The sequence below is a fragment of the Platalea leucorodia genome (genome assembly GCF_965183815.1).
Source record: "Platalea leucorodia genome assembly, chromosome: 1".
Lineage (NCBI taxonomy): Eukaryota > Metazoa > Chordata > Aves > Pelecaniformes > Threskiornithidae > Platalea > Platalea leucorodia.
Window position 1 is genome coordinate 107714459 of NC_138823.1, and position 22154 is coordinate 107736612.

General features: G+C 40.1%; 1 protein-coding gene across 2 annotated transcripts in view; it reads right to left on the minus strand.

Moving 5' to 3' along the window:
• The window catches only part of RAMP3 (receptor activity modifying protein 3), a 59471-nt gene that overhangs the window by 29259 nt on the left and 8058 nt on the right, over window positions 1-22154 (minus strand). For both annotated transcript variants that reach the window (XM_082315936.1, XM_082315935.1), the window contains 2 exons: window positions 7068-7097; window positions 4229-4361 (listed from right to left, as the gene is read on the minus strand). In XM_082315936.1, the coding sequence (XP_082172062.1) occupies window positions 4229-4361; window positions 7068-7086 (152 nt within the window). In that variant the 5' untranslated portion in view covers window positions 7087-7097. The remainder of the gene's footprint in view (window positions 1-4228; window positions 4362-7067; window positions 7098-22154) is intronic.

Consider the following 22154-nt stretch of genomic DNA (forward strand, 5'->3'; position numbering starts at 1 on the left):
AGAGACACAGAGATTTGTTTAGAGACTGTTTATTCTAGCTAAATTGTTTCCAGGATCTAGTTAGAAGTATTTAGAAAACTCTTTCATTAGCTAAGAATAGAAAGCAATCTACACAACTACAATAAGCAAAATTTTTTCAGGTTCGTGTAAGACAGCTCTGGGTACTCCCATCTTCATCTGGCCTCTTGTTTAAGGAATTAGTCACACCTGGCCTCTCAACTACAGTCCCATTGTAACCAGACCAGGATTTATCACGTAGAGCACGGTGAAAAAAATCTGACCGTTAATAACGAGCTTAGGTTTGTGGACAGTAGTAGATTTTACATATTTAGTTGCTGTTGCTAAATATTAAGAATATAATACAGAAATATAACATACATGTTACTATATATCATGTATATGTTATTTTATATATATTATATCTTTTATATATATTATATATAAAAATACAGAAATATATATGTTAGTGTGTGTGTATATATATATATATAAAAACAGAAATATTACACATTAAGAATAAAAAGCTTTCTGTGATTTCCAGTCTTCTGGTGAACAAAAAGACTATTTGCTTTTGTTAACTCCCCACATAGCTTTCACCCACACTTCAGTCTCCGCTTGTTCACTTGCCATAGACCATAATTTCCTGTCATTTAAACCACTCAGTCACATTTTCATCTTCAGGGCTGCCTCTGAATAGCCTAAAAGCACCAGCAAAACTGTGAACAGCTGATCCCCTCCTCTTATGTCAACGAATGTCTCCAGCTGTTTTTGGAAGGTTTTACCTTTCTTGTAAGCTATTTCTGGTTGTGCTTCATATTCTGGTGTCCAAGCAAGAACCACTGAAACCCACAGTGTCAAAATGTCTTAAAATATTTTAAAACCCCACTTGGATGCCTCATCATATTTAAGCTTTCAAACACCTTTGGACAATCTGATCCAGAGTATTTGTATAAATCCTCACAGAAAAATGTGAAAACTAATAGGGAAACTTTCTCCTGATAGTGTTTCTGTAAAACTTTACTTGAAATTTTACGGTTTATATATGATCGTTACAGATTTCCAGCAAGATCATGATCAGCTGTGGAGACAAACTCTTATATTGGTTTACAGTACCTGCTGCCACACAAGAGCCTCATCTGTTTAAAATCAGTCAAAAGGCTGCTTTTGAAAGAACACGAGTTTGTTAAGAACAAAGTTAAGAAATAAGTAACGGAGCTGTCAGAAAATCTTACAGTATAATTAAGTTACAGCAAATTGAAGTCACTGAAATCTCTCTCACGACTGTTTGGCCAAACAGTGAAGCAATGCAGATAACTGCTATTTATAATCCCATAACCAAGGACAGCCATTTACAGTGAAAAGCTAGAACTCCTCCATAAAACAAAGAGTTTAGAAAAGAAGTAGATTTCCATAAATGATTGCATTTTGATACAAGATACAAAGCCAAATTTTGCAAGATCTCTGCAAGCGAGAAGCGCCGTACAGAAATTACTATATGAAGAAACAGTTTCCTTCATACAAAACTCACAGTTTTAACCCACTATCTGATCCAGGTTGACTAATTTTTACTGCTGGAGGCTAGATGTAAAATCAGGGTGAACTAATAGTACCAGGTTTAAATATCTGAATTTTAAGTGACTATGGCTAGAAATACCATTTTTTCATTAATTTGTCAGAATACTCCAAATAAAGAAGTGTTTCAGTCCCAGCCATCAGGGTTCCTCCAATGAGCTGGAAGAAATTAGCCTATACGTTTCTTACATAAAGCATGACATCAAATCACAACGTCTGTTCTCTAAAGAATAAAATTCTTAAAGGTAGATGTAAATGTGCTGTTTCTTCAGTGCAATGAACCCTTAAGATAACTTTGTAATCAGATGGATAATGCTTGATTAACACTTGATTCAGGAAATAAATTCCAAAACAAATTCCTCCCTCTGCTGTCTCCTAAGCTAGAACTTGAAATATAAGTGATAGAAAGAAGTTTTATAAAACAGTATATTATGTAAAAATGTAAGAGATCTTTCTTTGGAATAAGCTGGAATTCTTCTTCTAGCACTGCATATGGGGAAAAATGAGCAACCCCTCAGACTGACCGATTTCTTCAGACAAAACAATCTCCATAGACAGGTAGGAATTTCCCTGTACAGGGAATGAAAGCGACACCAAAGGAGAAGCGCAATTGGAAAGGATAAAAGCAAGGTGGATTCTTAACTCTAATTGAAAGTCAGGAGAACTCAGACACTTCGGTCACCTCCAAAACTTGGGAAAACCTTGCACCAAAATATTTAAACTCTTGAAGAAATTTTAGCGTAAGGCTTGCAAAAAGCTGCCTGCTTCTTCACCTGCATTAACAAAGGCAGAGTCTAATATTTTGACTCCTGTAGGTACCTTTCTCTCCTGCAAGTAGTCCCACTAGTTGAGGACACTTATCAATATGAACCAGATATTAGCAAAGAACTCAGTTTTGTGATTATAATACAACTGTAACAAAGATCAAATGGAGCAAAATTACAGTGCTTCCTTCAAAATAAGTAAAACAACTTGTACCTACATGAGCTACAAAATTATTGCCCCATAATGTACGGATATTTGTTAAATAAATTTAGCAGTACCTGCATTGCAAGGATTTTCTTTTCCTTTGTATACGCACATTTCTTTGTCAGATTTGAATGCAATTTCTGCCAGCCGGATAAGAAGGGCTTACTTCCTCTTGCTCCTCCACACGGTTGGAGAGAGCTGCATGAATGCATCTTTCACTCCAGTGTCATGAGTTTGAAGAATCTACCTTTTAAAAGGTTGTAAGGTTGCAAAGTCTTTCAGGGCATGCAAATAAAAATGCTAAGAAGGAATAGCATCTAAGTTGTTAATATGCTGTGAGATTATGAAACAACATCAACAGGTGGGACATCTCAACATGGGTGTCAGTGGTAAAAGAAACATGGGGAACTGCCGCAACAGCACAGCAGTCCAACATTTCGTTATCTGTCATGTCTATTGGTGATGAGCTAGTTAAAAATCTTACATAAGGTGACTGCAAAATCTTCCATCACATGAAGTGACACTAAACAGGAGACAAGACCAAAGATCGCATGAGACAAGAATGTATCTGGGGCTATATGACACTGTAACAGAGGTGGTGACAGCTAGCTTGTGGCTACCCTGCCAGCCCCCGAAACAGCACCAGTGCAGTTTAAAATCGAGGAAGATGTTCTGCCTCAGGCTGGTTCGCACCACACCAGAGCTAATTCACTTGAGTCTCGTTTTCTGAAGTGCGGAACACCTGCAGTTTCTTCTGATTTCAGTTGGCGTAGAGGGTACTCAGCGCTTCCGAAAACAAAGCATTATGCATGAGCAGACGTATTCTGAAGCAGCAGATGCTCCGCCAAGCCAAAAATGCCACCCATTACACAAGCCCTGTGAGTTTCCTTCAGCACAGAGTTTGAAGCGTGCAGCTTTATAGAGAGATGTTTAAACACCTCTAGCAACTACAGAACAGGAATAGAGATAAGAAAATAAAAACGCCACCCTCACTACTGTCAGTCTTGCAGTATGTTAGTCATCCAAACAAAACGAGTGGTGCTCACTCTCTCCATGCTATCTGGCAGGCAAAGAAACAAGCCACAGCGGTTTCAGTAGGACAAATCATTTTACATTTGGACAAGATGATTTCACACAAGAGGTGGATTTCTGAAACTCTGTCTGATGAAATGTTCCTGTCGTCTTACTGAAAAAAAGAAATCAGAGGAGGGAACTGCATTGCTACCAACAGAGAAAACAGAATAGCGTGAGTCTAAAAGCACATTGCTTTAGCAGTTTCACAGAAAAAAAAAATTATTTAAGTAACATTTGCCTAAAATGCACAGAAATATAGATTAAATATAAACATAACTGTCTGAGGTAAAAGCAATAGCAGATAGTATTGGTTAGCCCACTGGTTAGTTTTTATTAAAGTGCTCTATTTTGTGCACTCTTCGAGTTAAGAGCTGGGCCTCTGTGTGCATGCGGCCATATTGCAGGGACTTAAGAGCTAAAGCTTAGCCCTCTGCAACTGGCAACCAAATACAGGAGGATTTCAATTTATCTGGAAAACAAACATTTTACGTGCATTAGGGATATATTAGGGACACAGGCATTACAGTGCTCTTGGTATTTGAGGTGATCCTTTTTTTAAAAAGACAAACACCATTATAATGTGAGAACTATCAAAACCAAAACTAATTCTTACATGATAAATTCTGTCAGGTTGCACCATTTTTTAGAGTCCACTTTCTTCATCATCTCTTCAAAGGATTTTCCACAGGCAGGCAACTTTTCTAACATAAGAGATTCATTGCAGAGATTAGCCTGTTGACGTGCACCTAGGTAAAATCAGAAAGCACCTTAAATCTGAGACGTTGAAATAGAAGATGCAAGAACACATCACTCACAAACTCCTTCACATAACTCTGCGTGCCACTTACATTGTTGTAAACTTAACATTCAACTTTCTAAACAATTTTAGAAAATAGATGAAATATACCTTTATGTAAATTTATTAAAAACGTAACTTAGTATACAATACTATAGGGTACCATATATAGTGTCATCTTTTAGACCTAGCATAGAGGAACCTACCTAGTCACTTTTCTGATCTTACTTAGCTTCTACTCATACTAACTTACTCCTGCCCATTTGCATTTTTAGTTAAAAGGTAACTGGAGTTACTCATCATATACTTCAGTGTAGAAAGCACTTCTCAAGCTTACACAGATGCATCGCGTTCAACTAACTGTATGACTGTAAATGTACTTCAACATCAGAAACATTTGTATATCTTATCCAACTAAAGGGCCTGAATTCCCACAGTCACAATTAAGCTTTTTCTTCAGTACATCCACTAAAGGAATTATCTACCATTATCAGATGTTGATGTTACAGCATACAGCTACTTGCAAAGAAAGAGTTAACCTTGACTGGAGCAAGCCTGTATCTTTTGAAACCTGTAATGGCAACTCTACAATATTTAGAGTCAAAGTTGAAGGTTCTTCTCATCCAGCCCACGCCTGCACTGGAATACAAAGATAGCATTTTGATATTTCTTATAAAATTACAATTCTGAAAAAATTCTATTCAGACTAAGCATTTGATTTTGATAAGGCTGAAACATTTTGTTTTGATTAAGTAGTTAAATGTCTTGCTGTACCTTTGTAATTGCCACTACTTTGATTGTTCTTCTATATACAAAATGCATATATTTTGTAGAACATTAAGAATTACCTGTAAGTATATGTATGTCAACATATTTAATACAAATGTCTAAATTAAATTAGTCAGGAAAAAACCCAGTGTGATTTCTTCTCTTTACAGCAGCACAAATCTGAGAAAAGGATTTACCTGAACAAAACTGCAACCCTAACAAACCCGTGTGTCAGGCAACCCTCCTGAGAACTCTGAAGGAACAGCTTTTTTTAAGAATAACGCCAAGAAGAACAGACCAATTCATCCTTTTTTAATCACAGAAAAAGGAAGTCTAAGTAGAATCAGGTCTCGCACCTTTTTCTTCTGAACCTGCATTTTCACTGAGACCCTATTTACACCAGGGAGAGGAGGTATTTCTTTTCCTTCTATTAGTTACTTTGAGAGCAGGATCGCATCATTGCTGAAAAGAGCCGGCGCTTCTAATTTTGTGTGGTGACAGGCAAACACACTGCCAGATGAAGTGAGATCAAAGGTGTGCAAGCCTTCGCTTGATGAGAAGTCAGGCACAGCTCTCCTACTGAACAGAGCACTGTTCCTTACTATTTAGTCCAAAAAAACCTAAGGCAAGATGACTGGTTTCGGGCTTCACATCATGACCCAGCCATCAATCAGAAACTTGAACATCTCCATTCAAAATGGGGCATGCGATTGTAAAACAGGCTCAAGTGCGCATTAAGTGTCTCACCCATGAAGGAGATGGCTCCTTCAGAGCCCAGGCAGGAGCGTCTTGCAATTCAACTCCAGCTATCGCAGCCGACTCCTTAGCTGGGGAAGTCACTGACTCAGTGATGCCATGTGCCAAACAAGAGACAGCCATCACATCTGACCAAAGAAAGACTTTGCTTTCACATACTTTCCAAGAGCAGCAGGCCCATAACTGGACAGCCTATGCTGCACCTGAGACCCTAAGCTTACTACTTCATACAGACCACAAACCTCTCCAGGTGTATGGCTGACTCACTGGGACCTGACCCTACCTCCTTCGTCATGTCTGATTGTCAGAGCTCTTAGAGCTGACACTAAGCCTTCATCCATATCAGAAAAAAATATCAGAACTACAATTAATCATCACTGATAGAAATGGTGAAAGGTATGAAAAAGGGGCAGCGTAGTTTTGTCCTTGGGAAGTTTACGTGAGAGCATGGACCGTGCCTATTTAAGCATTCCCGCCAATTCATCTGGCAGCTGCAGCAGTTATACTTTGCACAGCTAGATCTGCAGATGGAACACTAAAGCTGGGCAGAATTCAAAACCAGATATGAAAATTGCATAGCCGGCAACTTAAATCCTGCATTGATGCTTTGACAAAAGTTAAGCAAAGCTGCCTTCCCTGGCAGGGTATTCTAAACAGCCAGCTATCCCTTGATTTATAACCCTGTAAATCCAACAGAATACAAGTTTCTCCTCCATTACGTCATGTGTGCTGACAGTTTACTCCAGCCCCTTCCCAGCAGGGTATTTAAATGGATTTTCCATGGCCTTGGTGTTTTTGATTGGCTCTCTTTATAACATCAATATTTTGCAGGGTTACGGAAAAGACTCTGACAGAGTCATTTGACAGGAACAATCTGATGACACAAGGGTTTCTGTCTAAATCCCTGGGCAAAGAGGTTCAAAATTATGAATAATTCTATGATTTTACCATCACTATTGAGACTGACCTTTACAAAACACTACAACACTCTTCATAGAGCTGATGGACAAGACCACTTGTAAAAAATGCATGACGGTTGACTAATTGAAATGAGATAAGATGGAAGCACTTCTCAAATGGCTGCCATTAACAAAACAGAAACAGAAGTTTGAATTTTAGAAGTAAAGCTCACCTGCAAATCCAAGCGTCATTAGACCATTAACTAGGGGGGAAAAAAGGAGAGAGATGAGTTAGATACCTCCATACTATTATATAAAAGAATTAGTGCAGATACAAGTAAACTTGTGCATAATTTAGGTTTCAACAGAATATTCAAAACGTTCATGCAAACATTAGTTTTAGTTTTATTAAAGAGTGTGTCTGAATAGAAAAATGAACATTTAGAGAACATTATGTTTTTAAATTCCTTTTTATCTATCCTTTAAATGGCTGAATCATGCAGACTTGTTATGGGTCTGTTCACATCACTCTTTCCTGTAGCCTCCAACATTAAGGGTTATAGACAGGGAAATTTTTACTTTAAGCTTCTTGAGGGTGAAAAAGTTGGAGAAGATAACACATTCACTAAAAATGTAGATGAACTGCACATTCTAAAGTGTAGAGCAAAAAAAAAAATTGTTTTGCTATTAAAATTAAGCAAGAACAGAATCATAAATAAGTGCCCACTCTATTCATTTAGAAATGTAATGCTGTGTTTCATGGTCTCCACCTTTTGCACAGTGAAGTCATACATTTTGAAAAGCATTACATTCAAAACACATAAGCTAATCACATGGACATCACACTAACACAGATATGTCAGAAGAGCATCCAAATAGAAACCCAGACTATGCCGACAGAAGGAGTCTTCTGATCAACAATCTGCAGTACATCCAGATGGATTAAATTAACAGAAGCCCACTGTGTTCATACAGCTCCAGCCACACTTAGGATCTTGCAAATATAGCTAAGAGGGATGTGGCTTCAATTATTTTTTATGTCCCACTGAAAAAAAATTGCTGACAAATCTTTATAGTGTTAACCTTTCATAAGAAATTAAATGAGTAATTTCACACAGATGGGTGCCTCAGGCTCCTTTTTTATACCCTACACACCACTCCAGTAAAATGAATTAAGATATATGTAGCAGAATATCAGTCCCAATCATATTGATCTAGACTGCGCGTTCACTGAGATATGCCAAGCTCTTGACTGAGTAAACTGCAAATCGTTGCATGCATACATCTGAGAAGAATTTAGATCCTTCTAAGGCACATATTTTTCTTCCAGACAAGAATTAATCTCTGTCTTAGTTACTAATGAGCCAGAATGTACTGAAACTGTGAAGAGCAGGAATCCATGTATCAGAAAATTCTGTTGCATCCAAACTCACAGAGCTGAAACTCCATTATACACTCCGATGGCTGTATCTCTCTCACAAATAGAGCATTTTTCTTTCCAGGCTACTAGGTGTTATACTAGTAAAGATACTTGACTCCCTGGGTAGGTTTTTCTTTAATCCTCACTTGAAAACGTGCCTTATCAACTGCAGAAAACTGAAGATCAAATTAAAAGCACACACTTTATGAGGAAGTCAAACCCACCCATTCTGAGGAAACAGTCTAGATGCACACAGGTGCCCTAGACGCTCCCCTTGAGGATCACAGACTGCACCTCCAATTATTATTCCATCAATTCCTATCACTGATCTCTAGATCCTTCATAGTTATTGCTGCAGTAATCCTCACGAGATCACACTGAGGCAAATAAAACAGGATTTACAATGAGAGAGAACTGGTAAGAGAAAACAACACATCCACATTTTACAGACGAGAGGTTGAGTGACTACTCCAGCGTCAGGCAGGGAAGCTGTGATAAACCAAGTATCGAATAAAGGCTCACAGGTTTGTGCTCACAAATCCCCTTGCTCACAGGAAAACATGCTTTCTGCATTTTCTGATCTGCTCGTAACAAGGTAACACAGGATGTTTTGCACCTAGCCTCAACCAAAAGTTCAGATACCTTCAGAGAAGGGTAAAACAACAATCAGGACCAGCACGTGCTATCATGCCCACCCCTCTTTGTTTTCTTTCCTCCCAGATATTCAATTCATAACAAAGATTTAATCAGGAGACTACATCTTGTTGGCCATGATAGTTTACACAAAAAGTATGACCTTTCCAGCAGCTCTTTTAAGAAGGGGCAAGTTCAGCTTGTTTCTTGAAAGGCTGATGCCATCACATCTCATTAGAAGACACACAGAGGAAGCAAAGTGGATCACAGTGTTGGAAGATACTGCCACGATCCCAAAACAAACAGTTGCCATACACTCCTACCTGAACCAACATTTAAGGGAGGGAAAAGGGAGTTCAGTTTAACTATACCAATTGCCTGCACGCTAAATCATGCTAATAATGGACCATAGCAATGGCCTTTAACTTTTATTTTCTCCGTACACTGTAGCAGCCCCTAGCATTAGTGGAATCAGATGTGAAGGGACCAACCAACTTGGAGCTGGAGCAAGAGGTGAAAGAAAGCACCATCGAATGAAAGACAGGGAAAAACAGGTTTGAAGAGCCTTTGGAAAGGAAAAGAAAAGATAAGCAACATAGGATAAAGTAATAGAATGAGGGCCGGAACGTATTGGGCTTGCATGGCAAGGTTTTGGTAGCAGGGGGCTATAGGAGTCGCTTCTGTGAGAAGCTGCTAGAAGCTTCCCGTGTCCTACACAGCCAATGCCAGCTGGCTCCAAGACAGATCTGCCGCTGGCCAAGGCTGAGCCCATCAGCAGTGGTGGCAGCGCCTGTGATAACATATTTAAGAAGGGGAAAAAAAAAAAACCTGTGCAACTGCAGCCGGAGAGAGGAGTGAGAACATGTGAGAGGAACAACTCTGCAGACACCAAGGTCAGTGGAGAAGGAGGGGGAGGAGGTGCTCCTGGTGCCGGAGCAGAGATTCCCCTGCAGCCCCTGGTGCAGACCATGGTGAGGCAGGCTGTGCCCCTGCAGCCCATGGAGATCCACAGTGGAGCAGATCTCCACCTGCAGCCTGTGGAGGACCCCATGCCAGAGCAGGTGGATGCGCCCGAAGGGGGCTGTGGCCCTGTGGAGAGCCTGTGCTGGAGCAGGCTCCTGGCAGGACCTGTGGCTCCGTGGAGAGAGAGGAGCCCGCGCTGGAGCAGGTTTGCTGGCAGCGCTTGTGACCCCGTGGGGGACCCACGCTGGAGCAGTCTGTGCCTGAACGACTGCACCCCGTGGAAGGGATCCACACTGGAGCAGTTCATGAAGAGCTGCAGCCTGTGGGAAGGACCCACGTTGGAGAAGTTCATGGAGGACTGTCTCCCGTGGGAGGGACCCCACGCTGGAGCAGGGGAAGAGTGAGAGGAGTCCTTCCCCTGACAGGAAGAAGCAGCAGAGACGTGTGATGAACTGACCGCAACCCCCATTCTCCGTCCCCCTGTGCTGCTGGTGGGGAGGTAGAGAACTCGAGAGTAAAGTTAAGCCCGGGAAGAAGGGAGGGGTGGGGGAAAGGTGCTTTTAAGATTTGGTTTTATTTCCAATTATCCTACCCTGATTCGATTGGTAATAAATTAAACTAATTTCCCCAAGTCAAGTCTGTTTGACCTGTGATGGTAATTGGTGAGTGATCTCTCCCTGTCCTTATATCGACCCACGAGCCTTTCGTTATATTTCTTCTCCCCTGTCCAGCTGAGGAGGGGAGCGATAGAACAGCTTGGTGGGCACCTGGCGTCCAGCGAAGGCCAACTTACCACATAAGAAAACCCAGAAAAAACAAAGTTTTTATTAACAACCTACTCCAAAATCTTGTCCATGAAATAAAAGAAAATCTGATCCTAGACCTTCACTGCAGCCTCTTATGATCTACTCTCCGCTCTCCTTTTGTAAACAGACATTCTTCTGCCATTAAAAAGGGAATTCAGAATGGGATTCACAGCAATATGTAAATTCACTACTGGGATACATGAGAGGGTAATGGTCCTATAATTTTTCAAGCATATAAACTTCTGTTTTTCTGTGAAATGGATAAATATTTCTCAATATTTATTTTTCTGCTATACTGTTATTATTCACTGGTATTTTTTTCCAGAGGCTTAAAAGTAGCACTGAAAGTCTTTGTATTGCAACTGCTTCATAAATCTGAAGCAGCATATGAATTGCTGTGTGTTCTTCCTACTGCATGCTCCTCCAAACACTTCGTAAGAACAATTTTGAAAACCTTGTATAAGTATGTAAGAGGGAAATGTTAGAATATTATTTTCCCTTGCCTGAACATTTCTTCAGGATGCTGCAATTACTGACAGGATGGTGAGATTTTTGAACGACTCCAATACTTTCTCAGAATACAGATATCAAATAATTCTTGTTTTACCTGACCGCTGTATGCAGTTTTTCACCAGCAATTACAGCAGTGTAATCCTATGTATATTCTTTGAAATTTGTGATGTCCAATTCAAAACTATATTTTTATCAATCATAATTTTCATACAAAAAAAAGAACACATAATGACCTCAAGTTAAACCTCATGTCAAGACTCTACTTCTATATTTCTTTTTAAAGACAATCCTGCCAATTACCATCATCTAATCTTTCACTATATGTCAGGACATCAGATCTATATTGGAAGTTATGCACTAAACAAAAACTTACCTCTCTGCAGAACCTGAAGTTTTACTGATAGCAGCACATAACTGCGCAAGAACTGCTCCAACATACAGTTCATGAAAGCAATTAAAACCACAGTTTGAAATAGCAACTGCTGCTCTGCAGTCATGTACCTATGATATGTTGGAAACACGGGAGAGAGATTAATACTCTACTAATATCACTTTGTCATATTGATCAAATCTCATTACCCATATTTTTTCTATAAATTTGATTTTAAATACTGAACAAACAGATTTTACAGAAGTGTACAAATGTTTCTCCAGGTATTTAAATGTTACATAAAGTTACCTGTTGCATAGGTGGTATTAAAGATCATGTTAAATTCACCAATCTTTTATGTAACCACCAAGTTATACCATTACAGGTTTTCTGGCAGGAATGTGCAGACACTTCAGGGTATCTAATGCATAAGAAACTCCCACAGAAGCAACTTCACCTATGCTCTGACACAATGTCAAGAGGCATCCTACTGCATCAGAAAAACACTGGTTACAGTTGGGGTAGGGTTTCTTTATTATCTGTCTTCCTGGGCATTTATGAGCTCAAGAGCCTCATTTCACTAGGGTCTCTATGAATACAGAAGGAAAAGATGAGCTAACACAGGCGTCACGTGGATGCCTTCCAAAGACTTCTCTAAAAGCCCTCTATGGGGGGCAAGTCAAACGTATGTGGCCAAGACACCTCAGACTCTAAAGAGGCTGAGCAATCCTGAAACTTGACGGGAAAGCCCCTAAAGGTCCCACAAAGGTCTGAGCCCTCCTGCTTTGAATAAGACGACTGTAAGACAAAACAGTTTCTTCAAATATATTTCATAAAACCCACTTTTTTCCCTGCATAGTCTCTATACCTAGCTTCAGCTGAATACCATCAAGTAAGCATTTCTTAAAGGCATATAAAGGTACATCTCTCTGTTCCAATTTTGCATCACGTTAGGGCACCCAGTTTTGTATCACCAGCTCAAGCACAGTGCTGGCAGGAGGGGCAGAGGTGAGACCAAGTTAGGATATGGCCACAGAGCTGGGAGTACAGAAACTGGTCCCAACAGTAAGAGAAACGTGAAAGAACTTACCATTTCTGTCCTTTCAGCTAAAAGCCAAGGTTTGCTGCGCCAGCTGTTGGGAGAAAAGAGGCTGATCCTTAGCTAGTATAAAAGAGCACTCACTGAGTTTTGACCACCTCAGTCCGCTGAGGAGCTGACTGACATACGTTGACTTACCAGACGTGATAACCGAGTTATTGAAAGAGATTTGGCTTAACACCCGCAGTGCCACTGCCTGCAACTCGGAGAGAAGAGTCTTAACAGTGATAGCTTCCTACAGGGCTGTGGAAGCTTGAAGCAACGTATTTCTCAACAGCCACACAAGACACCTTGCTCGAGTGCTGTAGGGAGCTGGCTGGTCCTCCCTCCGCTGCAGCCTGTGCTTAAGCCTTTATCCTTACAGCCCTTACAGGCCTACTTCATACCCCCACAAACTGCAGCTCCGGGTCATTTTTTAAACGATAAATTGCTTCTCTGAGCCCAATTCTTATTCCAGCTAATCACACCAGGATGTTAAACACTCAGCAGAGATAACAAAGTGACAATTTAGCATGAAATTGCTACATAGATGGGCAAAGCATAAACTTCAGCTATGAAAGAGTTTGAAACACACTCAGGGGGGGGAAAAAAAACTGGCCTTCCACCCAGGCTTAATGAACATGATTCAAAAACTGGTCCAGCTGGATACCTCTACTTGCTACACAGTGAAATGCATGCATATATTTCTGGGGAAAATGAAACATATCTTCTCAGGTGGCCCGCCCTCAGAGAGAAAGCTAACACGAATGACCATATTGTTTCAAGTCCAGAGGCTGTTGCAAAAGTACAGAAAGGAAAAATAACGCTATTGGTACAAAAACTAAAGCCCCACCTACCCATCTTTAAATAACCTTCGCTACGATATATATGGTTTAGAAGGTCATCTTTTGTTCCTAGCTACTAACTGTCCCTTTGACACTTTTCTTTATAAGCGGAGCGGGATGGGGAGGAGGGGACAGGGACAGGACGCAAGAACGTTATCACGTAGTGTGAAAGCAGCTGAGGAAATGAGGCAACTGAAGTTCACAGAGCCGGGCAATGACAGGAACCCAACACAAAGGAAGGATGCCAGAAATAAACAGAAGCCTGCAATAAATATAGTACTTGAAAGAAGTGTTACACTTGCATTCAAAATTGGCCCAGAAAAAACACGCCTTAGCACATGGAGATGCAGGAGGAAGGTAAACCTGTTGGCAAGGTGGATCGATCTGTTCCTACATCCAAGAAGTTATCTAGAAAGCTAGTGTAACTCGGAAGTCAGCTTTGCATTATCCCCTGCCTTGATGCTGAATCCTTTTTAATATTTTTTTTTTCCTTGTGTGAACTATATGGAAGATGTATATGAGCCATGGAAATGTAACATTCAAAACTAAAAGCGCAGTTCAGTGCTGTACTTTATCACAGTTTGAGGCATTACATTATTGCTTTTGAATTGGTAAGGTAATTTCAGACAGTTAACAATTTTGGACATTAGAGTCTTCTTCCTGCAGAGCAAGAAAAGCATGAAAGAAAGTAATTTAAGCTTTTTCATTTCATCAGTGCAAATCAACAGGGAGCATTACTGAGGGCATCAACTGTTCAGTCTCATGTTGGTTCAGAGTTCCCCAGCTTTCTAGTGACTGCAAAGAAATCTGACAATTATTCTGAACTCATATTTCAATTGGGACTTTTTCAGAGCAGAAATACAAATGATTGTCCTTTACATTCCTTTATGAAGTTCTTAAATCACTGCTGGCAACATATAAATAATACTCAACAATTTCTGAACAGCCTACATCTACTTCCATAGGTGCTGGATGGGTTTTCTGCTACATTGTTTGAAACCAGTATGTTTTATTTAAATAAATATACAACCAATATGTTCTATTTAAATATTTATTTATTATACGTTAATTATTTATTTATTAAATAAATATTTAAATTAACCATACCAGTTCAACAACATACTTAGGGAGGGGACTACTTAGCAATCAACAAATGCTGAGATCTGTACTGCAACAGAAGTTGCACGACTCAACCTGAAATGCCATGTAACATTTTCTTCACCTTTTCTGTTCGTTATGTTTTTGATGAAGCGCTGCGCAACTGAAATATAAAATGGTATTTTTTACAGCCACTCACTTTCAGACAGTGGATGAACTAAATATTCCAATAGAGAATCAATTGCTTGAAGTAAACTCTCTTCACATTCTTTTAAAAGAGTGGTATAGACAAATATGCTCCTTGATGGAAATCCCAACTCGAGATCCTTCCAGAGAGTAAAACTGAAGAAGAATAAGAGGAGTACCTTTCTTTCTAGAGTAGAAAGAAATTTGTGGCATTAGCAACTGTTTAAAGATTACACTTAACAACAATGCAGGGACTGTGATTTGATTTAAAGGTGGATGGAAGAGAGTTCCAAAGGAGTATGATCCTCAGGAGGTCCTACAGCCTACAGCCAGCAGAGATGAGCAGAACAGCTTTCCTAACAAACCCAGACCATCTCTGGCTGAATTCACTTCTGTGTGTGTTCCCCAGGATATTAGGAAAAGACTGTTATTCGGGATGTATCTACAGGATTTCCAAAGGCTTTGTGCTCCTCATTGTCATCTAACTTCTGCCTGTGAGACCTGGTCTTCTGGGTCTTGGGATACAGTCGTTGTCACACAGATGTATAATCTCTAAACCAAACACATCATAGCTCTTAATAATTTATGATTACAGATAAATACGCTTCTAGCAAGAGGAGGTGAACATCTTTTTTTCGCCCCCTAAACATCTGCACTTCTTCAGGTTCATTATAGCCTAGTGACGTATCGCTATTGCAGTCTCCATTTTACATCAACTATGGAAATAATGACAAAACTAGTAAGAAATTTGTCTAAGGTCACAAACAGGAACAAGCATCACGCTGTGTACAGTGTGACCCCACTGGTGGACCTGTGCCAGGACTTCTATCTCACCACTACCTCCTTCTCTCAGAAAACGTTACCAAAGCAATTGAAGAACATGACCATGTCTCTCTGCCTAAAAGATAATTGTGAAACGTGTCTGCTGTGTAAGTCATGCAAAAGGTACATCAACAAATGAGGCAGCACAGTTCAGATTTATTCCCCTCAAAAGGCCAGATGGCTTGCAATTACTGTGGAGAGACGCACACCCCCAGCCCGCATGTGAATTGTGATAGCCACCTAAGTTGGTCATCCACATCCGAGACCTCAGTCTGACACTGTACCACCTGATCACCTGGAGGCACACATTTGATCTAATAGGTGCTCGTTACCGTAACCCAGCTGCCTGTCATTAGTCAAAAAGGCAGGAAAACACAAAAGAAAATGTGACGTGACATAAGGTTTCCCTGTAATAAGGAAACATAAGGTCAGCACAATACTTATTTTACTCTATACCTATCCACCTGTGAATGAGGGTAAAAAACCAGTCCCTCAAGGCAAATAAGGACTCTAACCTGCTCCTGTGGAGTAGCCTGAAAGAGAAGCCAAGGAATTTTTTTTTTTTTTTTTTTTTTTTTTTAAATAACCTTGGGAATGGGAAATGACCTGTGAAGGTTTCACAGAGGAGGGTCACGGCACACTCCCTCCTGAGGAAGTGTTTTAAACCATGGGATACTTGAAGACATTAAAAGTTTCTTCTTCCCTTGACAGGCAGAACATTTAAATCAAGATACTGCCATCATAGAAGGCCTGGGAAAATGTTTTTTTCCTTTTCTGACCAGACAACAAAAGTCCCCACCCTGCACATCCACCTTCTCTTGATGCTATGTGTACTCTTCTCGCAGAATCCTAATGCTGTTACATACTGTGTCGAGTCATAACATAAGTTCAGTGGAGTCATGCTTTCAGTGACCTCTACATCTACCATGAAATAATACATTGGCCTGCCCTTTCAAATGTGGGTTGTTTTTCTTCAGTAGCCCAGCTCACCTACCAGTGTTCCAGAGCTCTGGATACTCAACTACACGATCACAGAATATTTTAAATGACATATTGCCATGGAGAACTCAAAAGAGCAATGAAACACTAACAAAATCTCAGAGCTTCACATGCCTACTTATACTGCTATGTATGTACCTGCTTATAGTAGGTGTGCACGGCTCTTGACTATAGCACCCTTGCTCCAAGGAATAAACACTGAAAACAGATACTTGCCAGTCCGGCATGGCAGCATGATCCCTGCACGCCGTAATTCTCCCTGGATGGATATCCACATAAGAAACTTTGCATAGCAGCAAACTGGCATAGGAAATCACTTAGGCCAATCCTGGAGTAAATCATTCCTCTCAGTGGATCTGAGAAGCAGACCTGAACCCCAGATGGGCACAAATTCCCAGGTATCCCCTCTCAAGGCACACTGCCTAGCTGGCAAGGCAGGGCATGTCTGGCTGCTCACGCAGAACTCGGTGCCTCTCCGTTTGCACTTTCTGTATTTTCTTTCATTTCACATTTCTTAACACAGTTCTTTTGCTTTGTTTTTCAAAAGGCATGGGCCACTAAAGGAGTAAGAGGATATAACAGTGAAAAGTTTAAACTTTTCTTTCGTCTTCCCACCATCCACAATCTTCATATATTAACACTGTACTGAAAGTTGATTACAATTACTCCTGAGTAATATAAACAAAGCATTTAAAATAACTGCTCCATAAAAAAAACTTACAGTAACAAAGGTATACATAAAGTAACAAGACAGTAAACCCTAATCTAAATTAAAGTTTTCTTTACAGCCATTAATAATCTGTCCTGTTTTTCTTTCATGTCAGTATTTTATTAAGAAAATTTAAAAAGAGGGTGGTATGTCTGACCTTGTTTTCTCAACCAGCCCAAGACCAAAAGACATTTCAGCAACAGCAGCTCAGCAGTGCTTACATTTACATCGGAAAATGAAGACTGTGCTAGGAATATGCCAGTTAACAAGTATGGAAAACCAAAAAAGTAAAGACTGTGCAGAAAAATGTTAAACCATATTTCTTCTTGAGCTAAGAGAATTGCTAGGGAGTGCAGAAGAAATCATTCATTGCTATTTGTGGAGCCAGGTTGAACCAGTGAACATGACCAACCCTGAAGAGCAGACTTCCAAGATCTTCAAATCTGCACGTTTTTGAGCTCTGGAATGGCTGATGCATAGCCCCGAGTCCCCTGCTGCACAGCCACCCTATTGTGGTTATTATCCAAACCTTCTTTGCAGAGGCTTTTTCTCAAGCGTTCACCCTATAAATAATAAAAATGCCTTCAATAACTTGAGAATAAAGTGAAAGCTCCTTTTGGGGGTTACACAAATAAACATCTGCATAAAGCCAGCTGCAAAAAAATTTATGTCCTGCTATTCAAAAAAAAGCACCAGAGCCAACTGTATTGTTGTGTGACTGTCTCCTCAGCTAACACCTCTTTTGTAACCGGGACTTCAGCTAGTGGCATTAGAGCTGGCTGCTTACTTTTGCATAAAACCAGCCTCCCTGCATTGCTATGGGAGCCTTTTTATCACTCTTTACTGACGCCCTGAGGAGTAAGTGATGTGCTTTAACTCACCCCGCCTTAAAGAAAAGAGCACTCAATAGACCTCCAGCCACTTCATTGCATATTCAGATCTTTCAGCCCAAAAAACAGGAACTAAAATGCAAGTATAGACATAATCTGACCAATATTGGTTATTCTCTATTGATCTACAGAACATAAGGGTTTGCTTAACTCTAACACCATCAGTGAAGCTGCAAAACAGTTTATCTAAACCTGACTGCTTTCACAGTCTTGGAGGCGTTCTTCTTGGGCTGAAATTTCCCATGGTTTTGCTCCCATGTTGGGGTGAACTTTTTTTCACCCTGAAGTCTGAGGAAAACCCTCCTCAGGATTTTTGAGTCATGCAAGAAATCAGTAGAAACGGGAGAAGAATGAGGACTTCCCTCTCCCTCATTTTGCAAATGTGTCAACAATTCTTTTCCTTACAAACTTACTTACAAACGTCTTTATTTTAAAACCCTGTGGAGTGATGATACACTCCAAGGCCAGAAGGAATCCCTTGGATCATCCAGATCTACCCCTTTTGTAACACAAGGTAAACAAAGTCTTCCAACAATTTCTGCACCAAACCAATAACGCCTACTCAAATGACAGGATATTTTTCATAAACATTTCCAGTGTAGATTTCGTGATTGCAAGTGATGGAGAATCCCCTACTTCCTACAAGAGGTGTTTTTTTTTATTATTATTTCTGCCAACACTTTTTATTTCTTTGACAAGGTTTTTTATAATTCATTGCATGATAAAGTATGAAGTAGCTGGGAGGAAAAGAAAACCCAAATATGCCTAAGGCATACTCAGCCTGTAAGAGCCAAAATCTTCAGCAGACCCGTATAGGAATCAAACATCCTTATGGTGTTGTAATGCATATTCTACCTGTTCTGTACTGCCCCACCAGAAAGGTAAGAAAAAGAAGAGTTGGAACCTACTTTAATTAAAACTCACTGAAAATACCAGGCTTAAAATGTTACGTTACTACACCCAGGTAGATTTTTTTTTTCCCCCCATTATCAAAAATATTTAATTAAATGCAAGAAAGAACATTAACATTTCTTTCCAAAAACTTCAAATGCAGGAAGACATGAAAACACAAATATTTTGAGGAGCTTAATTTTCCTTTGACCTTTCCTTCACATTGCTCTGACTTTGTTGGTGTTTCTGGTTTACACTAGAGCTAGTTAAAGAGAAACTGGACCAATGGGTATTCCAGCAACACTACCGCTACTTCACTGTGCATCACAAGTATTTTATGGCAGAACACTTCCCACCCCAAACGTACCCCTGGAAATATTTTCAACAGCAACATTAACTAACAGCAAAGGCTGGCTTGCTTGAATGCAAATCCAGCCTAGGTCCACTGGTCAAAAATAAGGAAGGAGATTTCCATGATTTTTTAATATGATGCAGTAAGTTCTAACTTTGAGTTATTTTGAAGTATGTATTTAGCTTATAACAAAACTATATATTGATCTGCTTTTCTAAAAATAAAATAGGAATAGAGCAGATTTCACACATACTGTATGACAATCAATGTTTCTATGGAAATATTAAGCTTTGAGCATCTCTGAATTGAAAGCCAAAACAAATTTATTTTTGCTATTTCGCTTGAACTTGTAAGCTTAATGCTGTATCATAGTAAGTGTATATCACACGTTGCTAAATACATTTAGAGAAATATCTTCTAATATTAAATTGGACAAGTTATGTTCTTGATACCTGGAGACTGTTGAGGAGTAAAGCTGGAACAGCTCATGAACTCAAGGAGTGTGGAAGGACAGAGTAACACTTGCAGCAACTCGCCAAAACCAAACGTGAACAGAAAATCTGTTCCACAGCCCCATGTGGCTACTAGGCAGCAAAGCTCTGATGCCAAGGCTGAGATACCCTTCGAGCAAAGGGGCCCCTCCACTCCAAAGCTGCAGAATGTGTCCGGGCACCCCAAGACAGCCAAGTCTCTTCAGACAATGAGACTGACTGCAAGCACTCGTGTGGCCTTTGCACCACCACATCAGGGCATCTCCCTCGCAGCCTTGAAGATCTTCTTCTGTGCACAGAGGGTGAGCAAGAAAGAGGACTACAGACCAAAGCTAAAGTCCAAGAGCTTAAGTCTTGGAAGAAACCTGGACTTCACATCCTATTGATGAGCACTTAAATGACTTCTACAGGATGCTAATCCTGTCCCAGTATCTCCCAGTCTCTTTGCAATACCCTATGGCTGTGAACTCTCTTTTCCTTTCTACTGAAGGCTGGAGGGCCACACAGACCAAGAGCAGCACACCCTGTCAAATCCTGAACTATGTATTTTGAGATAACAAAAAGGGCAAGAATATTTTCTAAAGACTGGAGTCTTCAGCATCAATGTCTCTGCACACAAAAGGATGCAAAAGAAATCTGTCACTTCCAACATTTGGAAACAAAACTCTGAATTCCCATAAGAAGTGACAATCATTACTGGCCAACGTGAATGACAGTATTTCCTCTCACACTGCCTGCAGAATTTTTCCCGAGATAGTGCTCTCCAGAATAAGGGCAAATTAGTCACATTTATTAGGGTATGAAAGTAATAAGACAGATGCTTTATTGTAGGGTGTGGCGCTTCTGCATAGTGCTTTGCTTACTCAGCTTAATCTGGTTAGATGCGAACAAGATGTGCTTTCATCAGCCCAGTGCTGTGCGAGGGCCCCAGCAGTGCCTATCACGTTGTCCTCTTCAGATCAGAGTCTCCTTGGCTTGGAGCATAGGTGAAGCAAGTGACATCCCATCTGCAGAAGGCCATAAACCTGGCTTCACACAGACAAAATTCTGTATTCCAGGGCATAAATTGAGGCCACCAGCTGTTACGCAGACATGACCCTTGTTCAAGCCAATATGGTAGGTCACATCAAGCTGCTTTAAAGACAAAGGCTGGGACCCTCTCTAGCCTTCAGACCATTTCTAACAGCACCAACGCACTTTCTTTTAAAGCCTTTAGAGAGGAACAAAGCTGCCTCCTCTTTTCAGACTGGTTTCAGAGAAGCCAGCATATGAACAGAGATCAATCCTAAAAACTTGTGGACAAGAAGCCTTTCTCCTATTCTGCTTTCCTACTCTTTTCTTTTTTCATACCCACACATCTTCCTCCCAAATGACCCAAAAGTTCTTCAGGCAGCTTTTTAGGTTGTTCTACATAGACAGTCAAATTAAAATAATGTTATTTTTTTTCATTTATATTTTCCAGTTTATCTCAATGCAAGCCTGGCTGTGAAGAGACTCTTATTTTAGAAAAAAGCACAGGCCGTTTTCATAAAACACAAAATAATACACTTCTACACTTCTATTCTGAAATAAGATGGTTCATGGGACACCTTTCACTAAAACAAAAAGGTGTGAATTAAAACAGGCTTCATTATGTTTGTGAAAATTAATCTCTTTATGAGCCCTAAATGAGAACATAGTTTGCTTTCTTCATACCTCTCTCTCAAGCGCTAATTTCAACCGTAAAGACACAGATGGTAGCAAATGTTGTTTTGTAAAGGACCCCCTCGCTGTATTTCTTTCCTTGGTAGGAGAAACTGGAATTTCATTCGTTTGCCTCCAATCCAAGCCATGAATCATCTCTGTTATCAGTAGAGAGGTGGGAGAATCTGAAACAACAAACTGTACAAAAACTGCTGGTGCTGCAATGTTTAAATACAACTTAATGGGCAAAACCTCCCAGAGTTCCCCTCAAGCCCACCCAGTCATGCTCAAGACCTTTTCCTTAAAATCACATGGTTTGCGTGTATCTGTACCTATAGCAGTACCTGTCTATCTCAGTATATATTTCTAGCTTCAGTTCGCAGCCTCTGACAGTTTGCCTCGCAGGTTTAGCTAAAGCAAACTTAAAAGCTAAGGCCTCAGACCTCAAAGGTGTTTAAAAACCTAACTACTATGTAGGTAGGAAAATCTTACTAATTTAAGAGCAAGAGCTCTAGCTAAAATGGTTTCCAGGATTGGATCTCATTGGTGTAAATCATGTTCAGGAAGCCCA